Source organism: Cyrtonyx montezumae, unplaced genomic scaffold (assembly GCF_038088225.1).
Source record: "Cyrtonyx montezumae isolate F1298 unplaced genomic scaffold, pur_monq_1.0 scaffold_10, whole genome shotgun sequence".
In the NCBI taxonomy this organism is placed as follows: domain Eukaryota; kingdom Metazoa; phylum Chordata; class Aves; order Galliformes; family Odontophoridae; genus Cyrtonyx; species Cyrtonyx montezumae.
The window spans coordinates 18,481,380-18,501,873 of record NW_027071826.1 but is presented as its reverse complement, the minus strand read 5'-3'; the positions used below and the strand labels follow the sequence as shown (position 1 = coordinate 18,501,873).

General features: G+C 33.9%; 1 protein-coding gene and 1 non-coding gene across 3 annotated transcripts in view; both read right to left on the bottom strand.

The window, feature by feature from the left end:
- The window catches only part of CEP128 (centrosomal protein 128), a 93,591-nt gene that overhangs the window by 42,454 nt on the left and 30,643 nt on the right, over positions 1-20,494 (bottom strand). For both annotated transcript variants that reach the window (XM_065751744.1, XM_065751751.1), the window contains exons 13-18: positions 14,155-14,505; positions 12,873-13,523; positions 9,312-9,476; positions 6,418-6,594; positions 3,379-3,438; positions 1,121-1,313 (exon numbers count right to left, since the gene is read on the bottom strand). In XM_065751744.1, coding sequence (XP_065607816.1) covers positions 1,121-1,313; positions 3,379-3,438; positions 6,418-6,594; positions 9,312-9,476; positions 12,873-13,523; positions 14,155-14,505 — 1,597 coding nt within the window. The remainder of the gene's footprint in view (positions 1-1,120; positions 1,314-3,378; positions 3,439-6,417; positions 6,595-9,311; positions 9,477-12,872; positions 13,524-14,154; positions 14,506-20,494) is intronic.
- TRNAG-CCC (transfer RNA glycine (anticodon CCC)) lies at positions 17,096-17,166 on the bottom strand. The gene has a single exon. It is a non-coding gene; the product is annotated as a tRNA-Gly (tRNA).

Sequence of the window (20,494 nt, the reverse complement as noted above, 5' to 3'; positions counted from 1 at the left end):
CTATCACCTGGGAGAAGAAGCTGACTTCCACCTTGCTGTAACCTCCTTGCAAGTGGTTGTAGAGAGTGATAAAGTCTTTCCTGAGCCTCCTACAGGAGTGCGCATTCTTAATGGTTGACTCTGGTTTTGCCCAGATGCACGCTGTATGAATATGCATACAGTGTGTAATTTCTAATTAATTTTCCAAGTTCCTGATAAAAATGAAGATGTGAAGTTCTCTTTAAAAGCAGTCATGACAGTAAATAACAAATATCTTTAGAAAAACCTTCTCAAATTAGAAAGTGTCTATAAAACCTACTGACTCAACTCAGCAATATATGGATTATTATTGACCAAGATTACTCTACAGAATTTTACACTTCACATATGTTTTGTAATAACAAAGATTGACTTTTACATTCTTCATAACTACTTAAGTATTCAGACAGTGAAATAAACTGCTTTTGAAGATGAAAATAAAGGTGCACCGTACAAAATTTTTGTTCTGAGTTTGCTATAATATTCTGGGTTTACTGTCAAAATATACTTCACTGAATAAATACGTTTCATTAACTTACAGGTAGGTATAAGTGAGCTTGCACGTATAAGAAAAGTAGGATGATGAAAGACTAAGATCTCATTTTCACAAATCACTCAGCACAAGAAAGGAGCTCATGTTGAAAGTATGTTTATGTACTCCTAAAAGCATACTGCTCAAAGTCAATCTCCAAGAAAACTATAAAATAGAAAGCTACATGTACTGGAACTGAGACTTAAAACTGGCACTTGGCTTGAGATAGTGAGTCCATCCTCACCAGAAATTTACAGTGATAAGTAGAATTTGATTAGCGTTTTCCTTTCACAATAAACACAGATGGTGTAGATGCTAGTACCAAACAAGTCATGCTCCAGAGTAAAAAATACTCTGAACCCAATAAAGGGAGAAAATTATGACATGTATGTAGTATTCTATATATGTCATAAAGTTTAATTAGAATCAAAGCTTGTCTTACTCCATTTGGCAACACAGAAGGATTTGTATTTTATCAGCTATTTATTACATCTGAATGAACAGGAATAATAACTGGTATCTTTTTTAAAATCTTTCTTCCTTTTAACAAAAAGACTACTAGCAGCATACCTCTCTTCTCTCTGTGAACTTCTTCCAAAAGTTGTTCTTGCTTTTTTATCTGTTTGAAGAGAGACTGATGTTCAGACTCCTTCAGCTGTGTAAATTGCTTTAAATGTTGTTGGCTCTGCAGTAAGTACTGTCGCAGCTTTTTTTCCTTACTTTCTCTCTCCTTCATCTCCTCACACAGCCACTGCAGTTTAGTCTGCATTCAAAAATGGGGACAATAACAGAATTGTAATAAAAATAGTAGGACAAAGTTTAATTGAACAAATTATCTCTGAAATCACAGCTCAGTCATTTGTAGCTATTACTGCATAACAATAACATTAGGAAACACTCAAATATATTAAAAGTACCCTCAAGGAATCGCAACAGAGATATATTTAGGTTGATAAATGTAGCACAGAATCAATATACAGATTTTTTTTTCTGCTGTAGTTAAGTAAGGAAATTCACATTTATTTAGAGCCTTACATAGACACCAAGAGCTGCTCCTTAGCTTAACATTAATAACACACGTTTCATTTCTCAGTTAATACAAAATGCTGTTCAAAACACCCTTGTTAAATCACCCTTCCTCCAGGAGGTCAACCACAATAGGTTGAGCTTCACATAGAATGATTTTTGATTTGAATTTCTCATTCCACACCTCTACCTCTGTCATTTCCACCTTGTCTTGTGAAATTTCTACAGCAATATTAATCCACTCTACTGCTCATTCCCACAATATTTTTCTGGAAGTATGGAGCACTAGAAACATACACAGCACTTCGAGGGTATATAAAAAATTGGAAGACAGTGAAAAGTTATATTTTAATGAAAAGTTAACATAAATGCCCCTACTACATTCAAAACTACGTTTTTAAACATTTTCACCTACAAACAGGAAGTGTTAAGAAAAGCGCAGGAAACTAACTCTATATTTAACATTTAAGTTCTGAAATTACACGACAAAAATATTTGTATTGAAGCTAATTTGTACCTTCTAGAGACTGTAGTAATCTAGAGAAAAACCAAAAGCCAGAAGGGAAAAACAAAATCAATTCTCAAAAAGTGGCAGTTCTGCAGAAGTAGTTGAAACGGTAAGTATAATATTTAAATTATACTACCAAAAATATCAGTTCCAAGTCCATTATTATTACAAGCAAATTTTGCCACTCTCAGAAATTTAGAAAAAAAATCAGAAGACTTCAAGGTTTGAATAATCACAAACAGTTGCAATGACGCAGAAATGGAAATGTGGATAACTATTAAGGCAAGACAGTCCCAGATTTCTATTATCTTATTTAAATGTTGTCTTTAATGAATAATTTCATCACTTAAGAAAAAAAAAAAGGAAAAAAAGAAGCAGGGGATGATATTTCAAGTTCTCATTCATTCTAGACTGCCCCCTAGTAGCTGAAGATATTTACAGGATAAATGTATGCAAATGATTAGGTGCACTTTGAAAGGTCTATTCAATATGTCAGCATCACTTTTTAAAATAATGAAAATGCATAGCATTTCTTCTTTGATTTTATCTCTATTATTTATAGTGACAGTCTCACCTGGTCTACAAGTATCACATAGACTACATATCACCCATAACCTCAAATTATCTTACATGTATATAGTCCATTTTTTCCTTTCAACATACACAAAGCAGAAATTTTTACATATTCCATAATTTCTTATGATCTACTTTGATAATTTAAAGCTGAATCCTTTTAAAAGATACTGGATAAGAAGCATGTCTTGGGGGAACAGGAGGGAAGCTGACAAATAAAAAGCAATGGTTCTAATTTACCAGCCATGACTTGAAAACAGTTTTGAAGCCTGAATGCATCTACATTATAGAATTCATCAGCTTTAAACAAAGGTGGAAGGAAAATTCCAGGAATACAGTCTAATAATGTTTAGATGTAACAAAAAAGAGATTTATTTCAAATTATTTCGTCTCATTAAATATAATCCTGTAGAATGATCTGCTGACTGTCTCAAAATAATTGGTCTAGTGGGAAATTCAGATTGCTGTAGGTACTTCAGTACAATTTTTTTTTACAAATTGCTATTTATTTGGTTATAGAGATATGTGTTTCTTGTTAATAGTAAACTGTAAAAATTATTTAATCAGCTGAAAAAACAGTCTGGGCATATCATAACTGCTGACAAAGTGTTCTTGCATTTTTCCCCTTTGAACTGTTTTTTTCAAACAGACTTTCTACTAAATGATGATAAAGGCTAAATATTAGATAGCTTAGTAAGAATTCAGACAACTTGACTATTACCTTAGTCTCTGCTAACCAGCGATGAGGATCATTCAGCACTGTTGGCGTAAGTGATATTGCCTGGAGAGTAAGGAGATAGAGAAATATGCATTAAAAACAGGTATTAGACAGAAAAAGGGAAAATATTCTTTCTAGCTAACTGAAAAAACATTAAATAAATATTCCTTGCTATAAAGTCTAGCTGCAAAGTCCAATCTGTAAATGGTTCAACAGAACTGTTTATCCATAAGCAAGTCACATTTAAAAGTAAATTGTGCAAACTCATTGATATATATTTATTTTAAAATAGAACTTAAATTTGTTGCAGCAAAAATAAAGCTGCTAAATTCCAAGACAACTCCAGATATTTTTCTCCTAAGAATCATTAAAATGCTGTGCATTATGAATATCCTCCGAACACCTCTCTCCATCAAGGTGTATATTCTCAGTTTGAAACTACACGTGCCTTTTATGGAAATTGACAAAAATGTAAATGACAAAAATCTTAAAATGTTTATGCTTCACTATGATAGTGTTTTCACGATGAAGAAATTACTGGGAATACCTAACAAGAACAAAAATAAATATTATTAGCTTCACCAAGAGAACAAAAAGAAGATAAACTTGCACTTGCATGCTTTATTAACACTCTAAACAAAAAGAAAATGAGATATACCCTGTTTTTGCAAACTGAACTATGCCAAACATTTTTGAAAATACAGTACTATACATTTTCTGTATTATTAAAAAGGTAGTGATAATGGACTTTGTTTTTCATCATATAACTCGATAGGCAAGGGGAAAGAAAATCTTATACATATCTCTCTCAATTGAAAACTAGAATGAAGTTGACTATCAACCTTTTCCCCAGCTCATCCTTGATATTAGGTGGCCCGATATAGTAATTTTATTATGCCTTTCTCTAACTTGAAATGTGTATTTTTTTTGTTTCTTTGTTTCATTGTTGGGTGGGTTTTTTTAGACTTCTTTTTCCTGTTTGTTGTCAGCACATTTTGGAATTCCTTGTGTCTTTATTTTTTGGTCCAGAGCTGATAATTTTTGCAACAAGCAGTTGCAAAAAAACTGGCAGAAAAAATAGGCTGCATGAAGTGAAACAGTGGGAAAAAAAAACAACTTCAAGTTACAAATTTGCTGAAACTCTGTTTAAGCTCTGGTAATAAGGGCCTGCCCCACAAGAATGAGGAAAGGAGGTTAAAGCTCTTTTCATTTCCAGCACTGAAAAACAAAACAATATAAAACAGCAGGTATTAAAATACTTATTCTTTGGATGACTTCCCTGTAAAAAGGAGATCTTGGAAAACCTCACTACAAGAAGGACATTGAGGCCCTGGAGCGTGTTCAGAGAAGGGCAACAAAACTGGTGAGGGGCCTGGAGCACAAGTCTTATGAGGAGCGGCTGAGGGAGCTGGGATTGTTTAGTCTGGAGAAGAGGAGGCTCAGAGGAGACCTTATTGCACTCTACCACTTCCTGAAGGGGGGTTGTGGTGAGGAGGGGGTAGGCCTCTTCTCCCTGATAAGTAATGACAGGACGAGAGGGAATGGCCACAAGTTGCGCCAGGGAAGATTTAGATTAGACCTCAGGAAGCATTTCTTTTCTGAAAGAGTGGTCAGGCACTGGAATGGCCTGCCTAGGGAGGTGGTTGAGGCACCATCCCTAGCGCTGTTCAAGAAGCGTTTAGATGAGGTGCTAAAGGACTTAATTTAGTAGTTGGGTAGAGATAGTGATAGGAGGATGGTTGGACTAGATGATCTTATAGGTCCTTTCCAACCTTATGAACTTATGAACTTATGAACTTATGAACCTCTCTGAAAACTAGATGACAGAAGGTGATTTGCTTGTTATTGCTCAAAAAGAAAATGAATGGCAAAAGTAAACAGTAATGATAAATACGTGCAGGCAAATCTTACAGAATCACAGAATAAACTGATGACCTTGAAGGTCTTTTTCAACCTCAGCAAGTCCAACTACAACCTAACTGTAGCACCCTAACTCTAATAACAACACACCACTAAATCATGTCTCTGAGCACCACATCCAAACAGATTTTAAACACATTTAGGGATGGTGACTCAACCATATCCCTGGGGAGCCTATTCCAGTGCTTAACAACCCTTTTTGTAAAGAAGTTTTTCCTGATATCCAACTTAAGCCTCTACTGGCACAACTTGAGACCATTTTCCCTTGTCCTGTCACCAGTGAGAAGAGACCACTCTTCTCACTGCAATCACTTTTCAGGTATTTGAAGAAAGCAATAAGGTCTCCCCTCAGCCTCCTCCTCCCCAGACAAAACAACTTCAGTTCCTTCAGTCACTCCTCATAAGGTGTATTCTCTCAGCCCTTCACAAACCTTGTTGCCCTTATAGAATCAGTGGGAGGAAGATGGCAGTGCTCATCCCCTCCTCAGCCAGCAGTTTTCTGCTGGGATTCCCTTGTTTGAAACTTATTACAACATACACAGAGAGAGTTGTGACAAGCAAAGTTCCGTTGTTTTTTAAGAAGGTTGGTCTCTCTGATACTATCCTTGGAAAAGTATGGGATTTGGATGATCCAGAAGGTAAAGGGTAGTTGGACAAACAGGTTTTCTATGTCCCACCACATCTCACAGGGTGTGCACAGAACAGCCATGAGGTTAACCTGAGCAGTCTGAACTCGACTGTGCCACCTAAATTTCATGACACTAGCAGTCCCTTGCTGATCACACCAACTTCAGAGACTCACTGGGCTGTTAGGGTGGAAGGAAAAGCAAAGTTTGATGGTGTTTTTGAAAGCCTTTTGCCAGTAAATGGTTTACTTCCAGGAAACAAAGTAAAACCAGTTCTGATGAATTCAAAGCTACCTCTTGATACCTTCATAATACCTGATTCTATTACCCAGTACCTGGCAATTTTATCTATATCAGCTAAATATCCCCAGCCCTACTGTCCCTGAATTATTTATACCAAATGAGTGGCATGTTGCCTCAGTACACACAGATTCCCCTACAATCACCCCCTTAAGAAAACAATGAGAAACGTAGCATACAAAAAACTTAAAATTACTTTGAACTTCTCCATGGAGTCCCGAGAAAAAATCTCACAGGCAGCATCAATTTCAGTTCCTATCATGGTGAGAATGGATTCCTTTTCCATTTCTAAATGATGCAGCTGAACCTTAAACTGCAGTCTTGCCTTGTCCATCCTTCTCAAATGATCTTCCTCATCGCTGATCTGTTTGTCCTGTGTTAAAAAACAAACAAACAAAAAAATATTGCATTAATAATGTTCTGTGCATAAACAGCTTTATAACTGTCTTTCAATATTACAATCATTCTATACCCAGACACTGAGTACAGTTCCTTGCCATGGAATATAACACCTTCTGATATAACTCAAAATCTTCTCTTGTTTCTCCTTGTTCTCCTGGAAAACAGTTGTGAAGAAACTGCACTAAACCCAAAACCCAACAATCAAAGCCTGATTTCACAGATGAAACGATACAACACATCAGGAATCTATTTTTAATTAAAATAGGTAAAAAAACATTTATTTACTAACTTTTTATCTTTTGTCCTGGAACTCTAACAGGCATCTAATCTTTCATCAGGAACACAGGACCCCTAAAGAAGGTTGAGCTGGCAGTCTGTACACCCTCAAATGAAAGGTATTCAAAGAATCTCTCTCAGAGACTGGAACTGAGGAAAAGGTTTTGAAGATAAATGATCAACACTGTTTGAAAACTGTACCTTTCTAACACTACATAAAGCCAGAGCTAGCTTTCAACTAACTGCAGAACACTACACTCCTCATAATATGACAATTTAATAGTCATTATACTATTAAAATATCAACCAAGAAAAAAAACTGAATTTTCATTTGAAGTACTTTGTACTAGCCTAGCAGTTGAGCTTTTAAAGCACTTCCTGTTAGTTCAACAGGAGCAAGTTCAGTTTCCAAATCCATGGCCAATAAGACTAAGGTTATCTTAGAAATGAAAATAATCATTGTAATAATGAAAATTAATATTATTATTTTTATCTTCACAGAAAAATAGAATTTGAAATCCATTTTCATACAATAGTAATCCTAAACATCTGCATGCAATTATACTTCTGTCTCTTTTTTTTAATCCATAATATTTCACTAGTAAACAAATAAAATGCTATTACATATTACAAAAGAGAAATTGTAACCCATGCAATTGTATCCCTAAATAAAAATACATTAATTTCTTAAACATAGTAGTCACAACCAAACATTACATGCAGCTAACGAACAGCAAAAGCAGCAGCCTTCCTTTCTATCTTTAAAAGCCTGTAAAAATTACTTCAGCATATACATCCACAGAGTGAAACTGTATTTAATTTGGCAGGTTACAGATTAATATTAAAAGTCTCATATTCCTTTCAAGACGAGGAGGAAAAAGAGATAAGAAGCAAACAAAATTCTGTCAAGATTTTTTCACTGCACACTTTAAGAGAGAAATAACACCAATATTTTTCTCTTAGGGCTGGTATTCACAGCAAAGGGTCAGCATAGGCTGAAGACAGAACATGACGAAAAGAGCTAATGACATTTCCAAACAATCCCTTTACCTTATCCATGTTCAAAATGATCTTATTAGGTTTTAAACTCAACACTTGAGCAGTGATTGTGTATTCCATTTATCATAACATAATATGAGTTGAAATTTACATTGAACAAACTGAAAAGATATGAGATCTAAAGTATCAATGGGCATCTGTTAGCAGATTTAAATAAATTACAGAGCTAAAGCATCTGACAACAATGCATTGAATGAATAAATCTCCTGCATCACGCAAAGATAAGTGCTCATAACACAGAATTTAATTTCACAATGATAATAAATTACTGAATTACATAGAAGAGAAATAAATTTGTAACAAGTGGCACAAATATACACCTTTTAAAAAGTTAAGATACCCTGAAAAAATTATAAGCAATCTTCTGAAGGAAGCAAAAGAGTTTTCTTCTAACGTTTTTTGGAATTTAAATTTAGAAGCTCAAAGTAAATTTGTCAAAGATGAGAAACAATCATTTTCAAAATTTTCTTAATATCAATTAATCAAAAATGAACAGAAAGGCTTTTTGCACTGGAGAAGGTAAAACTTCATTCACATAAAGAAGTACTCAAATGAAATTGCAACGCTTCAAAAGGAAATTAAGATATTAAAAACAGGACCATGAAAAATACTTTAATGTTAAGAAAAACCTTAAAAAGTAACATTGAGGCACCAATCATAGAAACAAAAAAAACCCTCAAGTAAACAGTAAAATTAATTTACAAAATAAATTTTCATTCAGCACCTCTGAATTTATCACTAAATTTTTGAAAATAACTGTAGGTTCTGAGAATGAATTGATATTTGATAGAAAATATTAATAAGAACATTCAGAAATATGAATGGTTGGCTGAGAGCACACATCTCTAGTAATACAATACCAATATAAGAAAAGGATGTAAATGTCTCTAAAAGCTTGCTTTTGAAACATTTAAGTAGGAAATACTTCAAATTATTTAGAATTCCTTTCCCATGATTACATTCCTTATCTACTTCAAATTTGTTCTAAATTATTCATAACTGCATATGCAGAATATGAAGAAAATTAGAAAAGCTTAATTAGGTGCTTGTCAGTTACTCAGCTATCCACCTTAGAAGAAAAAAGGAACTTATTCCTACTCTGATACATTTTTTATTTTGCTTCACAAATAAGCAGTTTCAATATATCTTTGGAGGGATAAAATTCATAATTCAGTCATCGATTTACATACAAAGTATGTACTACAGCATGTGCTACTGAATTTGCCCATGTATACCTTTTTGCTAATTCTACAGTTCTATATCTAATTCTATTTTCTATACTATATCTAATTCTATAATTCACGTTTTAGACATTCATCTGAAGTTTTAAAAAATGAGACTATTTATGTTTACCTTTTTCTCCAGTTCTTGTTTCACAAACTCAAATTTTCGCCTGAGTTTTGTATTTTCTTCTTCACACTGTGTTAATTCTTCTGACAATTTAGCATATTCTATTTTTATCTTCTCCAGTTCTTGACACTGAGTCTTGACTATACTCTTCTCTTCTACAAGCTCCATCTGGTAGAAAAAGATAAATAGATGACAAAAATCGCAATATGAACTACTTTTCAACACTTGAGTTTCAATACCGTGGAGCATAATCATGGAATGAAATTTATCTTTAATTTTATACAATTAAGGTATGTTAAATGCACTTATCTGGAAGTGGAAAACATATATAACAAAGATAATAATCAACTAAAGACTCATACAGTTGAAGTAAAATTATTGTATATAATGACTTAATATGACTTTGTTGTTATTATTTATTAGTGCAGCCAAAAAAAGTTAAACGATATGTTCTTCCCTTTACAATTTAGAGTTGTACTGAACTTTACCAGTAATACAAATTTAACTGTAAAACCAGATAACTTAGCTTAGAAGAATATCAACACTAAGTACATTGTAATTTTCTGATAGACTGTAGCACCATTCAATCTTTTTAAAGCAGTAAGTAGAAGTCTCAGACTCTGCAGTTCAAGTCTGTTACACTCATCAGCTGACATCACCTAAAGAAGCTCAGCGTTTATACAAATTTTCCATTACTGCACTCATTTGGAATCAGAAACACCAAAACTCATTTCATTGTAAGAATACAAAATTTATATCTACAGGGAAATAATATCAAAGCTTTGGATGCTTTTCCATTTCTAGAACTGTGTGTTCTTAACACTATTCATAAAGATGTTATAGAGGAAAAAAAAAAATCAAAAGGACCTAGGAGTAGTTGAGTTAATAATATATATCAGTTTCCAGTGGAAAAGATGAGACCTGCCTTTTCTCAATTAGAGATTTGCTTCTCATTCAACTGACTAATCTGAGAAATTCTCCAGAATATTTATAAAATAGTAAATTAAAAAAACCCTACAAAACTAAGAAAATTTCACAAACATATCTATATCCAAAACCAGATTTGTAATAGATGAATTGCAAGACGCAGTTACACACAAAAATACACCTGCATAGTAAATTCCTTGCTGAGGAAAACCTGGAGTATAAATAAATGTTGCTCACTCTGAAACTAATACCTCTGTTTATTTCCATGAAATCTACATCAGATACAAAGAACACAATAACACTGTTTGATTGAGCAAATTCTCAGTTACAGAACACTGGTTAACAACATAGTCACCACCACTGGCTGTGCATTTTTGCCAGTGATGAACAAGAGTCTGCACGCAGCACTTTAAGACACCTCTGCTGCTGCAGATTTTTACCTGTCACCACTGCTAAAACATACAATCCTCTGCTTCACTTTGCTCACACCCACTGTTTGGTCTCCACAAATGTTCAGCAAGTGTCAGTGAATATCAATGAGTTGCAATTTTTTTTCCACATGGAGGAATTCAATGGCACACCTTTGTTTCACGCACTCTCCCATGTCAGATATCATCTTGTCAGACTGCCCCTCTGCTGCCATGTGTTGCACAGAAACAATAGGTAACAGAATACTGGTGGGAAGGTTCAACCTCTACAGTCATACCACCAGTATCGTTGGTGCAAACCAGCACAAAACCATTTTTCACATAAGTACTAACAAAGGTTGGACAAAGTTTATAAAGTCAAGGCTATCTAGGTGATAGGAGAAGAGAGTTGGTTACTTGGTATAAAAAATAAATTAAAAAAAATCAGTGCAATGGGGGAAAAAACAAACAAAAACCCACAAAAAAAGGCATTTTAAATCATGCTAATTTTAACTTAACTTGGAAGAAAAGTCTATCCACAGAAGCAAAACCCAAAAGCAATCTAACTGTGAGTTCAGACAAAAATAAACTGCAGCACCTGTAGGATGATGACTTTATCAGATCTTTTCACAAATGAATATGATTAGCTATTTTGTTGCTCTTAAAATGTTTGAATCTATGTTTGAAACTGGTATGTATGTGTGCTCCTAAAAATTTGCCTACACAAGTATTTTACACAGTTCATTTCCCTCAAGCTCTCCACTCACCTCTGCTGAAGCTATAAGAAATTCTCTTAACATTCTGTTAAGGCACAACTGTCAGGATCAATATTAAGGCCTATACTATAACACTGACCTTTCCATACAAGGGAAAAATACTGTTACAATCAACTCAGGTTTTGATTACCACCATCCAGAATACATTTCCATTGACATTAATTGCAATTTCATTGCCCAAAAAAATCTTATTTGGATATATCACTTATGTAACAATGCCAGACACATTATAAATTGTTCCCAAAATTTTAAGCATTTCCTGCCAAAATATTTTCTGTTTTTCATGATCCTTCCACTAACAGCTATCCAGTGATTTCTTTTTAATGCTATCATAATTAAATTCTACGTTAAACAGTGCTTAACATATTGTCAGTTCTGCTATGAATGATAACTAACCATGCTTTTCTAAGAAACTGCCAAAATGTGGAAAACATGCATTTTAAACTACTCTGTTTATTTGTGAGAAAAGTAATTAATTTCTTTATATTACCTATGACGAAATACACCAGCGAGTTTTGAGTAAGGATTTTATAGCTTTTTATGGTTAAATGGGTTTAATTTTTCTATGGCAAATTTTTAATTAAAAATATCTGATGGAACTGAGAAGTAAAGTATATTTACAGTGCTTCTGAAGCACATTCAAATTACATTGATAACTTACAACCTACCTTGAAAACCACTGCCTCCACAAATATGAAGACACTAACAGAACACAGAAAATACTATCTTACATATTCAAACTATACAATCAAATTGCTTCAATAACAGTGCAACGGATAGCTTAGATAGAAGCTTTAATACAAATGTCACTAATTAACTGTGCACTTTAGAGCGTCCATTTCAACTTCTTCAGTTCTCTTCAGACCACTTAACTCAATAAAATACTTGCTTCCTTTTCAGTGCAATAGTCATGAACCGGGATCAAAGGATGTGACCTCAAGACATTAACTTGCTTCTTACTGAATAAAATACTTCATAAATTACTACACATGTAGTCACATTCCTGAAAAATTGTGCAGAAATTAAAAATTCAAAGAACTTATCAAAAAAGAAGGAACTATCAAAATTCATCTTATTTACATTCTGAAAGTGTTTCTAGATACAATGGCAGTACTCCAAAATTGTGCAATTTATAGATTTAGAAAACTGCATCATCCCTGAAATAAAGCAAGCTCTCTAACAGAGCCATGACAATAACATGTTAAAATAGTAGTTGAAAAAGGATCAAGTTATGTTAATACACTACAGCCTTACACACCTCCTCCTGTTCTGATCATTATATATATATCATATCATATAGCTAGGTCATTATTTCCAAACTAATAAAAGGTACTGTAAGAGTACAGTTTTTATGATGACTTGCAATAATGTGTGTTAAATGTTTTACAGCATATATTTTACTACTTTCACCCCTCAAAAGAAATAAAGTTTGCTTTTGGAATTATACAGAATACCTTTAGCACTCTAATCTGAGCAACTGCATCATCCTTTTCTTGTTTGAGAAGTTTTGTAAGCTCCTGAATGTTTCCTTCATGTTTTATTTTAGCATTATGTAACTCTAATCGAAGATCTGCTAACTCCTGTTGGTGAACTTCTCTTTCCATCTTCAATTGCCTATTAGCTGATGTCATCTCTTCATGCTTAGACTCCTGATCTTTCTGGAGATCTGAGAGGCTCTTATGTAATTCTTTTTTGATTTTTTCTTCTTCTGCTATTCTGTTTGTTAGCTCCACACGTACAGCACTCAGATTTTTTATATCTGCTTGCATTTCTAAGAGTCTTTCCCGGTCTTTTTCACGAATTGAATTACTAGTTGCAAGTTCTTGCTCCAAATGTTCCTTTTCAGCTTGCATCTCATTCTGTAGAAAGATCTGCTTTTTCAACTCAGTCTCTAATTTATTTACAGTACCTTGAACTTCCTTTATCTCCTCTTCCAGAGATATCTGTTGAGACTTCATTTCATTTAGTTGTACCTCTTTGCAATGAAGTTGTTCCTCCTGCTGGGCTCTTTTTGTAAGCACATCATCCAGCTCTTTCTGGAGGTTTTCTATTTGGTGTATAGCAGAGAGAAGTTGATTTCTGAGGTCACCTTTTTCCTTGAGGACCTAGGAAATATAAAAAAGAAATCAACTGCCATCTAAAGCACTTGAAGAAAATTGTTGGAGTCTAGCATCCAGTGAAAAAGTAGAATGCTTTGTTCTGCAAAAATTTCAGAACGTGTAGTCTTTATTGACAAAAAAATATATCACTATTACACTAGAGCCTGAGAAAAGCTTAAACACACACTGGAATTAAAAATATTCCCAAACCATCAAAATCCATATAGGATTATGATATACTAGCAATTTGAGATGTATGAGAAAAATAAAAACTATATTCAAAGATGTGACTAGAGTATGAAACTATGTATAACTATCATTTTTATATTGTTAAAAGTTAAAAAAAACTTACAAAAATAAGCTACATTAACAGCAAAGTGAAAAGAACAACATTCATAGCACAACTTTCTTCTATACAAGAAGAAAGCTCTGATTTAATTAAGAAACTGCGATACTGGATAAAGAACAGAATTTGGAACACTGTAAAAAAATATTACCATGGTTTTGCTGCTTTGTAATTCATTAGAAAATTTAAGCCAGAACTTAAGGAGGTGGATGGTTTAAGTTACACGTTGCATAAATAAACTTATATCTATTTCTGACAGTAAATGTGATGGTTACAAATAAAGACTCTTACCTGATTATTTTTGTCCATCAGTTCATTGATAGCTTCATTTTGTTTTTCGACCTCACGATCCAGTTTCTTACACTTCAGTTTCCACTGTCGAATGGTTTCCTGCGCCCTCATCTTCAAATCTTCTCTTCTTTTCTCAGTTTCCAGCCTGAGTGCTTCTGAATGCTTGAATTCAGTAAGGTACCGTTCTGCTTCCTTGGTACTCTCTTCAACTTGATGAGCCAGCTCAGCAGACTGGAGTTCTGTTTGCCTACGTCCATTCTCACTAGCCTTGTAGCAACTCTGTATCTCTTTTAGCTGATCTAGCATTTTTTGCTGCTGCTTCTCCCTGTTCTCCAGGTCAGATGTTAATGCCTAGAATCATCATAGCAAAATACAAAAAAATCAACACTAAATAAATACATTATGGAAAACTTATAAAAAAATAAACATATAGCAATGCTCAAAACATGTTTCTATCTAAAGTAAGAATTGCGTAAAAGATCTCTTGAATTAGGCAATAAATACCCCTTTAAGCTCACAGAATCTTCCTCTCTGCAATGGTAAATAATTTCAACCCTCAGTATGAAACACATGCTTATTTTATCCTATATTTTACTTCTAGTATTTATTCTTCTTCTGGTTTATTTATGTTGCTATTTGTATTTTAAGTTTGAGACAGAATCGGTGACCAAGATCCTAGTATGATATGCACTAGACCAAACAAATCAAAAAGGAAGATACAAGAAAATGAATATAAATATAATGAGATGAAAAAGAAAGTTAGCTAGGAAAGAACAACAATCATCACAACAGAAGTAATCAATATATGAGCTAGACATTACTGAACTTTATTGGAGTAACAGACAGAATAAGCGTCTTACGGAAGGAAGGGAAGAATGCAAAGAGAATACAGCAGCTTGCTGGATGTTTCTAGAACAAATTAAACAATTTTAGTATTCAACTTCATTTCAGCATAGCATTAGCAAGCATTCTGGAGATTTTAGCTGGCTTCAATACTGAATTAAATTTGACAGGCAGAATGAAGTAGGAAAGAATAAAAACATGTATTTTAAAAATAATAACAGCTGGTTATCTCAAATCTAGTGATATTTCCCAGGACAGTCTCATAAGCAAGTTAGTAAAAATGTTTTCCATAAGCATTCTGCAAGGGCATATTCAAAAATCAGTTACTAAGGCTTCACTATCCCAAACTGAATTTTATTACGGCTGTCAAGTAGAACATAAGACTAGTATTCCATATTTCAGACCTATTTAGACTGCTTTTATGCTATTCAGTATTTTTGTTAATGACTTAAATTTATTTAGGATTTATTAGGCCAGCTCCATTCAAAGATACCACCAAGCTATAAAGGAGATGCAGAAAAGGATTAGATTTTGGAACAACGGAAACAAATTGGAGCTGTCCTCTGAAATAAACAGTGCAATTCAGAATAGACAAAGGAAAACTATTTTGCCTAGGAATTAATAACTGTCTTCTCAAATGCACATAGAATGACTATTTAGTCAAAGATCCTGCCACAGATTTTCTGTTTTTTCTCTTCTTCCCCTCCAACTTCCAGCCAGAGGCAACAGATTGTACCAGTCTTTTCAGAATAGCATTTACTGTCCTGGCAAACTAGCACATGACAGACCGTGGGACTGCCAGAATACACCACAGACTGGAATGTATTGCCACTACAGGCAAGAACAATCAGTCCAGCTTGTTATTTGTACCCCCATGATGTTAAACTGGAGTAGGATGATCCACTTGCCAATTAGTTGCTCACTTGTAGGATAAACATGCTTATTCTAGTCTCAGCTGAGATATAATTAATAAATAAATATGTAAACATCACATTAAATAGGTAACAAAGTAAGTAAATGTTACGTAGGTGTCATAATGAAAAGAGGAAAGTTTCTGATGCATAGAATTGTAAATCTAGGAAAAAGACAAACGATCTCTTTCACTATTACTTAAACACGTTTACCAGGCAAAATTATTAGGGTTAACCTTCTAGACTACATTCACTCATAAGAAAGAAACAACCAGATTATCACTTCACATTTCATGTCTTTCTGGAGACATTACAGAAGACATCAGTCTAAAACAATGTACTATTCAATTCTCTGTATCACTGTAAAAATATAGTTTCACCAAAATTCCCCCAGAGAACACTTCATTAATACAGCTACAATTCTCACAGACACTTTAATGAGACTAAGATTAAATACAGAAAGCAATGCTAAATAGTAAAAATTCATTTAACAGAAGTAAGCCTTAGCCTCCAAATTACTGATTTACAGTAAAATGAAAGAAATTGGAAAAATTTGTTTTTTACGCTTATGTTAAAACTCAACTAATTTATTTTGTTAGTTTGCATGGGTGTGGAAAATCAACTTTTTCAAGTATTCACATAAATGTGAATTTACTGTTAATGAAAATAAGATAGATCTTTTCAAAGAGAATACAAGTTGGAAAATTTCAGCATGTCAACTTTTCATGTAGCTTTCCCTGTTAAACAAGGGGAATAAAGAAAGAGTAGCTCTCCACAGCTTTTATTTTCATATTTCTATAACAGGACTCCCAAAATGTACTGACCCATACTTTTGAATTCCTTTTGTGGTATACAAGATCCATATGTTTATCTCTATATTAACATTCATGAAGTTGTCAAAATTCTACCTAACCTGTAGAAGTTTTCCCTACTGGTATTTAAAGTATTAAATAAGATATACTTGGTTGTATAAGAAGCAGCTCTGGATCAATGCATAATAACTGTATAAAAAGCACTTTGGATCAATGCCCTGAATGGTCAAATTTCAAAGGAGATGCCTTTCTGTACTTGACACAACTACACATAATTAATGTCTTAGCTATAATCCTACTATTTAGTGACATAGAACCTGATTCAGCCTTTCTTCATAGGAGAGGTGCTCCAGCACTCTGATTATCAAAACTTTCTGCGCCGCCCGGGAATCGAACCCGGGTCGCAAGAATGGGAATCTTGCATGATACCACTACACCAGCGGCGCACTTGACAATAATGATCCTCCTGGCATTAAGACTGAAGGATTTTTATAAAAGAGAATTAATTTTCTTGTGATTCTTAAAAATTCTTTATATATTCTTGTCTTATATTTAGTTAGTTGATTGTGGAGTACAATAACTTAATGTTCAAGAGATCCGAACACAAGTGTTATTTTCAAAACTGATTAAACTTTGTATCAGCCTTCAGACCGCAACACCCGTAACATTTCAATGGACAGATAGCATCTAGAGAAGATGCATAGGAAAGAGGATTAACAAAGTAAAAGACTGATTCAACATCAGCGCCAAGTAAAACAGCTGTGTATTTAATGGTTCTCGTTCACTACATATCCAGCATTCCAATATAAAACTTATCTTCCAACTTACAAAAGAAATTGTAGGCAAAGAAAAAGATAAACATTGTCTAGTTAGTTATTTACATGAAATATAAACAATCATCATAGGCCCTAAACATGTGATTGGGTCAGATTTCCAAACCCTAGCTTGACTATGCATTGTATATTTGATATATGCATTTTCAACATCATTTAAAACTGATCACCACAAGCTGAAACCATACAGCATTCTAGGAACAGAAAATAAATCACATCATGCATTCAGTGCAGTAGTCCTCAAAACTTCTACATACATTTAAAATGCAATTAAAGATCACTAATTTCATACTATTTGACACACTTTAAATCAGTTATGTGCAAACAATCTCCAATAAGAATTAAATAAGTCATATTTCATTTCAGGAACACTTACTATGTCAGTCACCTAAAGCACAAGAGATGCCTTGTATTTTTTGTTGGCCCACAACATCAGAGGCAGACATTGGTGGTATGGCAGTAGAGGTTGAACCTTCCTAGCAATATTCTGTTACATGTTGTTTCCGTGCAGCAGATGGCATGGGTATCAGCGAATTCCCTCAAGCAGAAAAAATTGCACCTACTGGCATTCATTGGCATTCTGAACAATTATGGAGATCAAGCAGTGGATGTGAGCAGAGGATGGTACATTTCAGCAGTGGTGGCAGCAGGCCATTTCCACTTCTGCAGATTTTTACAAGCGCAGCATGCAGTCTCTTATTCGTCACTGACAAAAATGCACAGCTAATGGTGGTGATTGTGTTGAAAAACATGTATTTTGTAATTGATAATTTGCTCTACGAAATATTGTTACTGTGCTTTGTATCTGATGTAATTTTCATGGAAATAAATAGGAGGCATTGCTTTCAGAGTGACCTACATAATTTTTATTGAATACACACTGCAAATTTTTTCATCGCAATCTGAACTGAGTCCCTTACAACTCATGTTCTGTCAAACCATGAAGATTCATTGATCCAGAAGGTTTCAATCTTTACACAAACACAAGCTCAGTTAATTGAAAAACTAAGGATACCTACACTCAATCTGTCAAGAAATGTATTCATTCGTTAAAAAGTATATTGCAGAAAATCAGCTGATTAAGGAGATGCCTTCTCCATATTTTCCCCAAGCATGAAGTGCTAGTGCACTGATACGTAGTAGCACATGTAAATGTCAAACAACAGTTGAAACACCTTAAATTTTGTGTTCAATGTATGATTGCAGATGCATTTTTAAATGTGCATATGTTAGTCACTTTCATAAAGTTTCTGGAGCATTACTTCTTTGTTAACAAATGACTGACATAATAATACAGATAGGGGCTCGTCAGTGGTAAAGGTATGGATTGCTCATATTTTGTAAGAATAACTCTTTAAATTTGTAAAAGTTGTATTGATTGATTTTCTGATATCTTAGTTGACCTGCATAATTAAAATAATTGGCTAAACTGTCATTTTAGTGGAAGATAAGCCATAAAATAAATTTTAACAGGGATAAAAACTTCACTCAACCATGAGTGAATCAAGACTGAAAGATTTTTATTACTAAAGGACTCTAATCTTCAACAAGCAAATCAATGTCTCTCTCTCAGGAAACTTGAAATATTTTAAACCGTCTGCTGTTACACTCTACTAAACAGTATTATAAGACCCCACTGATTTAATTAGAATCTAGTTAGAATTAGAGAAATCTTCAGTAAATCAAATTATTTCACAAGCTTAAGAGTTTGTATATGCTTATGGAGAAACTAGCTGGTTGATTTGTGTACTTTGTTTACTTAAACATAATAGTAAGGTTGAATCAATTTCCATTTAGTCTTGAAAAGAAAAACGTATTTAAAATAATTACATATATTTACAAGATCAGTTAACCAGAACAATTAAAATTCTCTATGAAATTTAAAATCTAGAAATAGAACTCACTTCTAATCATGAGTTTAAGAACATGATTATAATCTCTTCTATTCTCTCCATTTTACATCACACTGTGTTTATGGGAACAGGGACTAAATGTACAACACCACTCAAATTCTTGAAAACAATGACATTTGAATAAATGGCAAGAAACTTCTTATATCACTTGAACACTGGAAGCAAACAGTTACATCCTCTCCACTAAGCAGAGATAAGTTAAACTCAATTTAAACAGGACTGCTCACTTCCAACTGAGAATCAGACTATCTGATAAGAGCAGCTGTTAGAACAGGCTTGACAAATGCTTTGTTAGTACATAAGTTTAGAAATTCACATCCTTGTTTCCTTGATGTCTCATTACAATAATACAACAACAAAAAAACTAGCTATTTTCCTGTCGCTACTTCTGTAGGTGAATGGCAGTGGGAAGCAGATAAGAAGTACAAAGTATTTTCTATTAAGCAAATCAGAGAAGTCAGATTTCTAACTTAAAATGACAATGACCCCTATCTGAGTCCTCTTCCATCAGTACTTTCACAGAGCAGGAAATTAGTATTAGAACATCATTCTGACACTCAAATGGCATGCTCTATGAGAATAAGCTTTAAGAGACGTTTTTTCTGTGTGTTTGAACCCTATTTACCTCTTGCCACCCAAGTAAATGGAATTTCTCAGGCACTACAAACAAACAAACAAAAAAAAAACAACAGTGTACTTCAAATAATCTATCACCCAGTCAGAACACTAATGCTGATAGGCTTGCCCGAGAGGCAATTGAGTCACCATCTCTGAATGTGTTTAAAATCTGCTTGGATGTGGTGCCCAGGGACATGATTTAGCAATGGGTTGTTAGGGTAGTATGGTTAGGTTGCAGTTGGACTTGATAATCTTAAAGGTCTTTTCCAACCTGAGCAATTCTATGATTCTACGAGCAGCAGGAAATGCATTCTGCTTGCCTTTTCCTTCACAGGAGCACACTATTTTTTTTTAAATCTGCTTAACAGGCAATTTTCAAACGGCATCTTGAAGGTTATTTTGAGACTTAT